This window comes from Apis laboriosa, unplaced genomic scaffold (assembly GCF_014066325.1).
Source record: "Apis laboriosa isolate Shangri-la unplaced genomic scaffold, ASM1406632v1 scaffold23_cov150, whole genome shotgun sequence".
NCBI classification, from domain to species: Eukaryota; Metazoa; Arthropoda; class Insecta; order Hymenoptera; family Apidae; genus Apis; species Apis laboriosa.
This window is the reverse complement of record NW_025222452.1, coordinates 968,119-980,412: the sequence shown is the minus strand read 5'-3', so window position 1 is coordinate 980,412 and position 12,294 is coordinate 968,119. Positions and strand designations below refer to the sequence as shown.

Sequence of the window (12,294 nt, the reverse complement as noted above, 5' to 3'; positions counted from 1 at the left end):
TTGGTCTTTATATTTTACTTAATTTTATTCATAATTTAACATTTTATAAAACATTTATGAAAAATCGCCTATATTAAATTAAGGATGATATAAGATAAAAAATTTCGCTTACTTGAAAATACTCCTTTAATTGAGATACAGAGCCAAATAATTGAAAACGAACACATCTTTCAGTCAGCTGACCTGTCTTGTGATAGCAGGCTCGATTGTAAAGATTGACTTGCTATTGTAGACTGGACTTACTTCGATTCGTTTCTCGTTTCGTAAGTTTCTTATTGTCATCTATTTCATTGATTATAGATTATGTTATTTCATCTTAATTAATTATATAGTCAAAGCAATTATAACGATTTCGTACTATATAGAGGAAACCAGAGATTTTTACAAAAAAGACTGGCGCGTATAGTATCGATCGTGCCAGTTTGAATGCGCCATCGTTTTTCGATCATCATAAGAATTTATGCGTTTTACTCGTTGTCTACAATTACACGGAATCATCGATTTCATATATATTTATTCAAAAAATGAATTAAGCCATTCTATTTTTATGGCAATATCTTGATTGGATTCGACATTATATTAAGCGAGCAGACGTCTCGCGGGCTTAAAGGGCTACGCCTACTTTTTAAATGAACTGCTCACGTGAATTTTATGATGAATGGATATATTAGCTGACATCAACTTTCTCATCGATTTTGACCGTAATTGACTTAGACCGCGTGTAAGAACATTCAATTCAAAATACATTGTCCACGATCGTTATTTTTTTATGTTCGTTTTGTCATATTTTTGTTAGTGTGCAATGAGTTGCTGTTAATTAGATGTCAGACTGAAGTGGCATCAATCATAATTATACCTTTATATTATTCATTAGAATTGAATATTATTCTTTAGAATTGTTTTTATATTAAAACTTACATTTTCCTGGAATGATTAACCATATATATTTTGCATTTTATTGTATTTTTTTTTTTTTACAAAATATAATTAGAAGTGTTAATTTAACTTTTGTTCTATTAAATGTTTCTCTTTATACATCATAACTTTTTTTATATTTTATAATATAAATTATTTTCAGCTATTTGTTGGTTTTACTTGAATAACAATTCACAATGACGAGCCAAGGCTTACCCAAAATTAGTAATGAAGAGAGAGAAACTAAATTTGGTTATGTATATGCTGTATCTGGCCCTGGTTAGTTTATAATATTATATATATTTTTTATTGACTTTATATTTTTGATTTAATAAATAATTTTTTTTTTTATTTTCTTATAGTGGTTACAGCTGAACAAATGTCAGGATCAGCTATGTATGAATTGGTTAGAGTAGGGTATTATGAACTGGTTGGAGAAATAATTCGTTTAGAAGGTGATATGGCTACTATACAGGTATAATATGTTTAATATATGTTGTAATATATGGTTTTTTATATACTTTAAAAGTATAATATTAAGTTACATTATTATTATATTATTATAACATATATATTTATATATTGGTATAGGTATATGAAGAAACTAGTGGTGTAACTGTGGGTGATCCAGTTTTACGTACTGGAAAGCCATTATCTGTAGAACTTGGACCTGGTATTCTTGGCAGTATCTTTGATGGTATTCAAAGACCATTGAAAGATATCAATGAGCTTACAAACTCTATTTACATCCCAAAGGGTATTAATGTACCAGCATTATCAAGAAGTGCTGCTTGGGAATTTAATCCATCTAATATCAAAAATGGAAGCCACATTACTGGTGGAGATTTGTTTGGTGTAGTTTATGAGAATACATTAGTGAAACATAAAATGATTTTACCTCCAAAAAGTAAGGGAACTGTGACTTATATTGCACCTGCTGGCAATTATACAGTATCTGTAAGTTATAAATTAATACATAAGTTTGATTTAATTATTTTAATTATTATATCTGACATTTTTTATTTTATAGGATGTTATTCTGGAAACAGAATTTGATGGTGAAAGGCACAAATATACTATGCTTCAGGTATGTAAATAATTTTTCCTTTAATATTATTATATTTATATAATAATATGATTCTATATATATAGGTATGGCCTGTAAGACAACCTCGTCCAGTCACTGAAAAATTACCAGCTAATCATCCTTTACTTACTGGTCAACGAGTATTAGATTCACTTTTTCCGTAAGAATTTATTTTGTTGATATATTTATATATTATAATATATATGTATAATGAAATACATATAAGAGATACTTATAATATATACTTATAATATTAAAATTATAGGTGTGTTCAAGGTGGTACTACAGCCATTCCTGGTGCTTTTGGTTGTGGTAAAACTGTAATTTCTCAAGCTTTATCAAAATATTCAAATTCTGATGTTATTATCTATGTTGGTTGTGGAGAACGTGGTAATGAAATGTCTGAAGTATTGCGCGATTTTCCTAAATTAACAGTGGAAATTGATGGTGTTACTGAATCTATCATGAAGCGTACAGCTTTGGTCGCTAATACTTCAAATATGCCTGTAGCAGCTCGTGAAGCATCTATTTACACAGGTAGATATATTATTAATAAAAAAATTATTATATAAAATTATTATATTATATAAAAATTTATAATTAATAAAAAAAAAACAATATCTCATATCAGAATTGATATAATATATTTAATTATAATATATTTATATAATATATTTCATTTTTAAAATTTGATTATATATGTATTCATGATTATACAGTCTGTAAGTTATAATTAAGTTATAATATATTACAGGTATTACTCTATCAGAATACTTCAGAGATATGGGTTATAATGTATCCATGATGGCTGATTCAACATCTCGTTGGGCAGAAGCACTTCGTGAAATTTCTGGTCGATTAGCTGAAATGCCTGCTGATTCTGGATATCCCGCTTATCTTGGAGCTCGTTTAGCTAGCTTTTATGAACGTGCAGGAAGGTAATTTTAATTTTCTGCATATTTTATGCATATATATTAATTGTTATATTATTGAAAACATTATATATTGTTTACAGAGTGAAATGTTTAGGTAATCCCGATCGAGAAGGTTCTGTCAGTATTGTAGGTGCTGTATCACCACCAGGTGGTGATTTCTCTGATCCTGTTACTAGTGCAACCTTGGGTATTGTACAGGTACTAATTGAGTTAATATCTATTTTTATCTTACATTATTATTTTCTCTATCCATTGTTTAGGTATTCTGGGGACTTGATAAAAAACTTGCACAACGTAAACACTTTCCATCAATTAATTGGCTTATTTCATACAGTAAATATCTTCGAGCTTTAGATGATTTCTACGATAAAAATTTTGCAGAATTCGTTCCTTTGAGAACGAAAGTAAAGGAAATCTTACAGGAGGAAGAAGATTTATCAGAAATTGTACAATTAGTCGGTAAAGCTTCTCTTGCGGAGACGGATAAAATTACTTTAGAAGTTGCGAAACTCTTAAAAGATGATTTTTTGCAACAGAACAGGTATAAATTATTTTTTTATTATAATTATTTTTGATCATATATATTAATTTCTATTTTTATTTATTATACAGTTATTCGCCATATGATCGTTTTTGTCCATTTTATAAAACTGTCGGAATGTTACGAAACATGATCGCATTTTACGATATGGCAAGACATGCAGTTGAATCTACGGCACAATCAGATAATAAAATAACATGGAATGTCATTAAGGATAGCATGTACAATATTCTTTATCAATTGAGTTCTATGAAATTCAAGGTAAATATTGTCCTTAGAATAATTTTATTTCTTCATTTTAAAATCTATGATGTAAATTATGTTTTTTTTTTTTTTTGTCTTAGGATCCAGTACAAGATGGTGAAGCAAAAATCAGAGCTGATTTTGATCAATTACATGAAGATATTCAACAGGCATTTAGAAATTTAGAAGATTAATTTTCAAAAACATTTATATAAATTAAGTTCTCTATGTTCAGGAATCTTATGCTGGTCATTTAAGGATGTCCTGGATTTACTGGAGCAAAATATAACATTTGTAATTATATATTACACATTAATTAGTTATATTAATTTTCAAGAATTATTAAAAAATTGTATATAAAAAAAATTACAAATATAAAATCCACTAAATTTATGTGTATAAACCTAATGTTTAAACAAAAAAATCATTCATGACGTTAAGCCAATATATATAATAAAGTTATAGGACATCCTTAAATGTATTTCCAATTTCAGCAAACATTTATATTAAGTACTATAATTATTAAGTACTATAATGAGTTAATTCATATATGGAATGAATCTATATGTAATTATTTTAAATTGTTGGGATAAATGATGTGATGTCTGGCGATTTAAGCTTCCGATTATTTTATTTTCCGCGAATGGAATTCAATCATGCAAGAATCTGTTTATATAGATAAATAGATTCCTTTTTATGAAGGAATTTTTGTATGTATGCAAAGTTAAAGTAAAAATATCGTAAGAAGCTTCCCATTCATCCATACATTGTTATTCTCTTGAAAAGAAGAAAATAATTGCTTTTTACTTTGTTGTAGCATGGGCTGATGTGGTAGCTTTTTACAAAGGAATGGAATTAAAGAGTATTAAATATTGTATTATAATAGTGTATTATGTAAACGTGTTAAGTGACGAATACAAACGTTACATAAAAGTAGATGTTATTTTAAACGTTGAAATATGGTCTAAAAGTTTAAAAAAAAAGTGTCAAAGTGTTAAAACTATTAAAATGCAAGATCTTTTATCGTTAAAAAGAAACAGTGTTCCAATAACTTCGACATTTCCATTGTATCATATGTAAAAAACGAATAAATATTACGCATAAAAAAATCAAACTTTATTTAAAATTGTTAATGGTTAAATAAAAATACTGATATTTCGATAAATTTCATTTTAATAATAATAATTATAATAATAATAATAATAATAATAATAATAATAATAATAATAATAATATAATATAATATAATATAACAATAACCTTCGCGGTATGTACATTAACGATATATTACAAATCAATATTTAATTCTTTCAATTATTCCAACGCATTTTCATTCAGCGTTTAGAATTATGGGTTGAAAAAAATATGTTTATTGCTATATGTGTTCGTATATGCATATGTACACACATGTATATATACATATATAAATATATATACACATTTATACGTGTACGATTAATCTATTTTACATTCTCAGTTCCTAGATTATTTTTTTTTTTTTTTATGAAATATGCATTCTATACTTCTGAAAACAGTATTAAAAATAAAAAATATTTAATGATATTTGTAAAGATTCAGTCGTCATACTTTGCATCATAATTATACTGTAATAAAATTGTTTTGTCTATTCTCTTTTTTTTTTAAATTAATTTTAATTAGTTCATTTAAAATTGCACATCCGAAAAATTCAAATCAATGTTTAATATTCACAGCCTTGGCTCGTTCAAGATACACGAGGTAATTCGATCCAACGCACTCATGCATACATAAAAATAATTTTTTTTCATAAGTTTTATGCAACGAACGAATAGATGCAACTTCATTGACATCATTCGATAATTATGAATTGTCATCCATAGTGTATTCATGAATATATTAAGATTATAACATTTCAATATTTAATCAAATTATTTAATCAAAAAACAAATATAATTTGGTAAAACAAATGACGCTATATTCACATCACGTTATTTAAAAATCAAATAGAGTAGCATAAAGGTATACAAAGTTATGACGGTAATTATGACCATACCGATATTTCAAAGAATTTGTATAATTTCAGTGTAATGAAATTTGTTTTAGTTCCCATGAAATCAAAGAGAAAATATTTTTTTTAATCATTGATCAGGTCATATATCCTAATATTTACAAAAAAAAGCAATATATTATAAACTAACAACTTTAAGGATTCAAACGTCAACGTTCGTTCCTGTAGAGGGCGAGATTTGTGATCTGAGTTGAAGATTCTCACGTTTCAATTGCGCAACAAGTTGTTTCAAAGCAGTTATTTCTTGTCGTAGTTTTTCGTTATCACGTAAACATTGCCCCAATCCCTGATTGGCTGCTCTTAATTCTGTTATATATTCACAGGCTTTTGACAAAATTCCTCCTTTGCTCTGCACAAGAAATCCATAAAAGTATTACTATCTTTATATGTATATTTTTACAATCACAAATTTAATATCTTAGTTTATTACCTGAGTTTCATAATTTGCCTTTCCTTCACCACTACCACTACCACTTCCATTTGCAGCTGCATTGCATTCAGGAATAATTTTTCCCAATTTTGCAATCCAATTATTTATTTTGTCTCTTCGTCGACGTTCAACTTCATTATGAGTGGCTCTTCTTCTATCATCTCTCTAAAATATTACATATTAATCAAAAAAGATTTCAAAACTTTTTTAAAAAATAAACAAGACATTTACCTTCTTTAATACAGTGGTACAATTCCTTGGTGTTTCTATTTGTAAAGTAGTGGTTCTAGGAACCAATGATCTAGAAGCTTGTGCAGTTGTGAAAACATCATTAGCATTTCCAATAACATAAAACTGTCCATTTAATGGGGATGTTAGGACTTGTACAGTGTTATTTCCTGGTTGAGTGACTGGCAGTTCTATTTCATTGCCAGCAGTAGTTCCATTTACTTGAACTACTCTATATGCAAGTGCTTCTTGGTAACGCATTCCATCTTCTGCAACAGTTTCTCCTACAAAAAATTCATATTTCAAATTATATATTTATAATAATTAGTAAATATAATTAATTATCAATCATATGTAAATTAACAATTTTTGAAAAACATATTTTTAAATGTTCATGATAAAAATATATTTACCTTCGCAGTCTACGATTTCCGCTTCTTCAATAACAATTCCTGTGCCACCGTCATCCTTTGCGTTAACAGTACTGTAAAACAAACATAAGTACATTGAAGAATGGATATGTAAATTATCTTTAGAGTTACGTCTATGCCTATTACTTCCACGACCGTTGTCCTAAGTCTTGTAAGTGCGCACTGTGCACTACGTGATGACCTTGAGGAGACCTCGAGCGAAACAGGAGGGATAGGTGTTCGCATTATCAGCCAGTCGATATTTAACATAAACACTACCTGACATCCTGTTGTTCGAGATGCTGCTCCAAAATATCCATTTTTTTTTCTACCAAAAACGTTTGAATTTGTCAAAATTCACGTGAGCTGGTCACGGGACACGGCAACGAGGTCATGTGGTGCACAAGATGGCGATTTCTGATTACTACGCCACCTTACATCATATGAATTTACAATTTAAAATTTATCAAATATACCGATTATTGGTAATTAAAATTATCTACTTTATCATTTTATAGATAAAATTTTTTTTTTGTTTTATAATATCAAAAATAAAGTTTTTTAAATAGAATAGTATATTTTAACTAATATCTAATATAAAAAATTATAAGATTTTTAAGTAATATGTATAAAAGAAAATAAGATTAAAAAATAAAATAAAAATAAACATTTGTTTAATGAAAACTTTCTTTGTGTACTTGTAACAAAATAAAATCTATAAAAACAAAAACTTAACCTATACACATTAACTTCATCTAATATTGTCTTAAAAAAATATATATAAGCATATATTGGACATAGAGGATTTAAAATAATTGCATAATATTTCAAAATTTATGGTAAAAATTAATAAAATGAAAAAATATATGAAATTTTATTTTTACGTGAAATAATTATATCAAATAATTATTAATTTCTGAAAAAATAAATCAAATATTAAAAAGAAGATTTGAGAATTTATTTATTCATAATCATGATTACAATAAATATGAACAATAAGTTTTCTATTGAAACTTGTAATTAAAATTATCTATTAAACTTAATATTCTTAATTACAATATATTTTTTTAATACATATTTACATTTTATATATTTTTATATATTAGAGAACATTAAAATATTCATTAATATACTAAATTTTTAGAAATCATAAAACAAATATAAATGTTGATACAAAAATCGATTAAGAATTATTTATTAAATTATAAATAATTTTTGTGTTAGATAAAGTAAAACAAAGATAGAGAAGTGGCAATGTGACGAAAATAAAATTGCTTGATCTATCTGTCTCGCTTTATCTAACGCAAATTTTAATTCCTTATAACTTAATAAATAAACCTCAAAACTGATATTCTTGTACTTATTTACATATATCAGCTTTTATATTTGTTTTGGTTTTTAAAATCAACTTTCCGAAGATGAGTTCCACGAATATTAACGGATTATATTAACACCCTGTATATACAATTATCTTTTTATATATAAAATTAAAAAAATCCTGATGATTTAAATGATAAAGATTTTATTATGTTACATTAAATTGAAGCTAAATTTAAATAAAGAAAGTATTTTCGTTTTACATTTTTAGAATATATTTGAAAATTTGAAAGTCATTCCAAAGATCAGAGTAAATACGAATGGCAGGAACTGCAACGGATCCTGCAATAGTTTGATTGGTCAATGAAATACAGTTCATCATGGAGTACGTCGGTACGTGCTAACTTGACGATTTTCGTGTTTTTATTAATAATTTTTATTCAATAAATATCTTTCATCATTGTTTTTTATATTTGTTTTTAATTATTTTAAGTATAATTAATATCTACTTTCCGAAAAAATTATATTATAAAATATTACAGTGAACAATTGTATATATTGAATTAGTTTCGTGAAAATAATCATTATTTTCATAGAACTTTATAAATTTAGTTTTAAATCATTTAAAAAATATAGTATTCGACATCTATTAATTTTATTAATGATTTGTGTTTTTCCTGTTTTTTCATTAATATGTGTCATTCTAAACATAACCTTCTCATTCATAAAATTTTTTCTTTTATAATTTACACCATTTTTGAATTTTTATTTTTTTTTATACTCTACTAATTATTTTTACTAAAAATAACTGTATTCTTATTTACATGAAGTTATATTATATTTGATATAATAATATAAATATATATTTGAAATATATACATTAAATTTTTCATATTTTATAGATGCTGCAAAAAGTGAAAGCAACGACAACTCTTGTAACTCAACTTCTTATACTGAATTAGTATCAAACACAAATTCTAATGAAAATTTATTGATAGAAACAAAAGATTCAACATCAAAATATGAGATTCAAGATATACAAAAAACAGATAGTAATATTGCAACTACCTCGCAAGATCCACCCCAAGAGAATATAGACTTCAAAGTAATTTATAATAAGCAAAGGATTAATGTAAATTTTCCACTTGATGGTACAGTGGCAGAATTAAAGGCTCATCTTCAAAACATCATATCTGTGCCTCAAGCTATGCAAAAAGTTATGATTAAAGGATTAGCCAAAGATGAACAAACATTAAGAAGTTTGGGTGTCACAAAAGGTAATTTTTATAATATGATAAAATTTTATTCTTAAAAAAATAATTAAAAAAATTGATTTTTAATATATATTTTTTATTATAATAATAATTTTAAGGTGCCAAAGTTATGGTAGTAGGATCAAAATTAGATGATGTATTAGCCATTTCAATTCCAACAAAGCAGGATTTATCAGATGAAGCTGCTTCCACTACAAATAAGGAACCTTTATCTCAACAGAAAATGCATAGGAAAGTATTAGATAAAGGTATGCCAGATGATGTGATGCCTGGTATATTAGATAGTAAGGTAAGATTTATTTATGTTAATTAAAATAATAATTTTTGTTTATATTATTAAATTAATTATTAGTATTATATTATAATTAATTTAATTGTTTTTAATTCTAGGAACCATTACCAGAATTTCCATTGGCTGGCATGTTAAATAAATCTGGTGGTAAAGTTAGATTAACATTTAAATTGGAACAAGATCAGCTTTGGATTGGTACAAAAGAAAGAACAGATAAAATACCTATGAATTCCATAAAAGGTGTTCACAGTGAACCAATACATGATCATCCAGAATATCATATTATGGTCTGTTAATTTCATAATTTCAGAATTACATTATATAAATTATTCTATCTACTTGAAATACTAAGCTCGAGTTTTATGATATTTTATTAATATCTGAAATATTAATATAAAAGCAAATGATTTATGTAAATATTTTTTTAAATTTTAGGCTATACAACTAGGCACGACTGAGGCTTCGAGATATTGGATATATTGGGTTCCTGCGCAATATATATCGGCTATAAAAGATGCTATTCTTGGCAAGTGGTGCTACTTCTGATCAAATATTGAAGGAAATTTCTGTCTTTTCAAAAACAAAGCGTAATCAGGTGTAAGCATTGATACAAACACGACTGTACTAGTCACACATTTTTAACAGTAAGTAACTTATTTTGCGTTGGATAATAATTGATATGTTCTAATAAAAATATTCTATTAAGGAAATTTTCTTAGATAATTTTTAATTTTGTTAAAAATAATGGTAAAATTATTTTATAGAAATTGACTTGTATTTAAATATACTTTAAAATCGTAATTTCTTAAAAAAATGTTTATATAATATTGTGATTTTTGGATTTATTAACATTTTTTAATATATTGAATTAATACTGTAACTGTAACTTTTCTCTTTTGATTTCTCTTGAATCATATGTAAGATTTGTAAATATAATAAGTTTTTTTAAGTTTTAAAAGAAAATATGTTTATATTTAAAAAAAAAACATTTTATTATGCTAGGGAAAAAAATTATTTTAATAAACAAAGGCTTTTTGATTCTTACAAAAATATATTTATATTAAAAAAAATGTTTTATTATTTTAAGAAAAAAAAGAATTGTCATTTAAAAGACCAGATAAAAGCATTTCATCTTTTTTGTTTATTTAAATAGGAAAACTTAAATTTTAAAAATAAAAGTGAAATATTTGTAAAATTACATTTATAGGAGGAAGTGAAGAAAGAAGTTATGATGTTGCATTTACAATCTTTTGAAGTTCGTCGAGAAATAATTCAACTTTTACTATATTTAACAATATTAAATATAATATATAGATTAAAATTATAATAATTTAAATATTCAAAAAAATGAATTGTTTCATATTTTTATAAATTTATTTTCTTAAATGTTACACATTAAAGACAAAACTGTTGCAAATTAATTTGACTTAATTAAAAAAGAATTAAAGAATACGAATTATAAATAGCATTCATCAAATTGCAATAAATTAAGTTATCAAGAAATATAGTCCGCATTTTATATGAATAAAAAATGTAATAATAGCAATGTTCGATTAAAAAACAACGAATTTGTCAAAATATAATTGCACACGTCTTGATATTGGCCTACATATAAGACAAAAAATTGTCTAGAAAAATATGAATTATATCAAAATTTTATTATATTCTAAAATTCAAGTGGACTGTATATCTCGACGAGCGTAAATTATCACATAACGTTAGTATTATAACTGCTGTAAATTAGGTTTTATACTGTATAACATGTACAACTGAAAAAATGAGAATTTGAAAACAACAAATCAAACTTGTATTTATTATAATATCTATATGAAATTCATAACTATTTGCACATTTGAAAAATTCAATGTCCATTTAAAACAAGACTTGTACATCATGTTGTGTGATTTGATAAAAAATAAACAATTTTAAGTCTTCTTTATTGTATTGTTTTTTTTTTTCATTTACTTATATATAAGTTCAATTAAAACAAATATTTATTATTAATTTTATATATTAAAGTATTTGTTAATTTAAATATATCAAATATGTAATTTCAAAAATGTAAAGTTTGGGTTTATTATTTGTATAATTAAAGAATATTTAAATCTATTCATATTTATTTAATAGATATGTGAATAAGAAGTTTTCTATTAAATTTTTAAATTATAAAAATTATAAAGCTAAATAAACTCATACATTTTATATAATACATTTGGATATAAATAAATATAAGAATTATTTAGAAAATCCTTGAATCAGAATTAATTATAAACTTTCATATTCTTGTGAAATGTTTTACTTAAACGGTTCAAGGTTTAAAACAATATTTGTATGTGTTACACAAATGATGTTCTATATGTAAGATAATGTATATATAATATGTATAGTTTGTGGCAATCTCTTTTTATATCATTAATATTATTTAAATCAACCTCATTTTTTTATTTTTTTCGAACGTCATTTTCATATTTCGTATAGATAATAAAATACCACGTCAATTTACTATTATTAATATGAATATATTTCTAACCAACATATGTAATAAACATTTTCCATATAATCGAATGTTTTCTCT

At 25.0% G+C, this 12,294-nt stretch overlaps 3 protein-coding genes across 4 annotated transcripts; 2 read left to right on the top strand and 1 right to left on the bottom strand.

The window, feature by feature from the left end:
* Positions 1-171: 171 nt before the first annotated feature.
* Positions 172-4,835, top strand: LOC122713496 (V-type proton ATPase catalytic subunit A). 2 transcript variants are annotated; one of them, XM_043934029.1, is made up of 13 exons: positions 228-263; positions 366-721; positions 1,079-1,194; positions 1,278-1,390; positions 1,507-1,872; positions 1,946-2,002; positions 2,068-2,162; positions 2,268-2,539; positions 2,757-2,940; positions 3,018-3,135; positions 3,198-3,478; positions 3,550-3,739; positions 3,823-4,835. In XM_043934029.1, the coding sequence occupies exons 3-13, from the start codon at positions 1,113-1,115 to the stop codon at positions 3,913-3,915; spliced, it is 1,851 nt and encodes a 616-aa protein (XP_043789964.1). In that variant the 5' UTR covers positions 228-263; positions 366-721; positions 1,079-1,112; the 3' UTR covers positions 3,916-4,835. The 2 variants fall into 2 exon arrangements, with proteins under 2 accessions (XP_043789963.1, XP_043789964.1); XM_043934028.1 differs by lacking the exon at positions 366-721 and having other exon boundaries at positions 172-263.
* A 79-nt stretch (positions 4,836-4,914) lies between these two features.
* Positions 4,915-7,223, bottom strand: LOC122713497 (upstream stimulatory factor 1-like). The gene is made up of 5 exons (XM_043934030.1): positions 7,116-7,223; positions 6,840-6,910; positions 6,430-6,710; positions 6,199-6,363; positions 4,915-6,117 (listed from the first exon to the last, which is right to left on the bottom strand). Exons 1-5 carry the CDS (start codon positions 7,154-7,156, stop codon positions 5,911-5,913), a joined length of 765 nt encoding a protein of 254 aa, XP_043789965.1. The 5' UTR covers positions 7,157-7,223; the 3' UTR covers positions 4,915-5,910.
* A 1,201-nt stretch (positions 7,224-8,424) lies between these two features.
* Positions 8,425-11,653, top strand: LOC122713292 (ubiquitin domain-containing protein UBFD1-like). Its single transcript, XM_043933627.1, has 6 exons — positions 8,425-8,546; positions 9,056-9,430; positions 9,526-9,716; positions 9,818-10,006; positions 10,155-10,363; positions 10,927-11,653. The coding sequence occupies exons 1-5, from the start codon at positions 8,534-8,536 to the stop codon at positions 10,263-10,265; spliced, it is 879 nt and encodes a 292-aa protein (XP_043789562.1). The 5' UTR covers positions 8,425-8,533; the 3' UTR covers positions 10,266-10,363; positions 10,927-11,653.
* Positions 11,654-12,294: the final 641 nt, after the last annotated feature.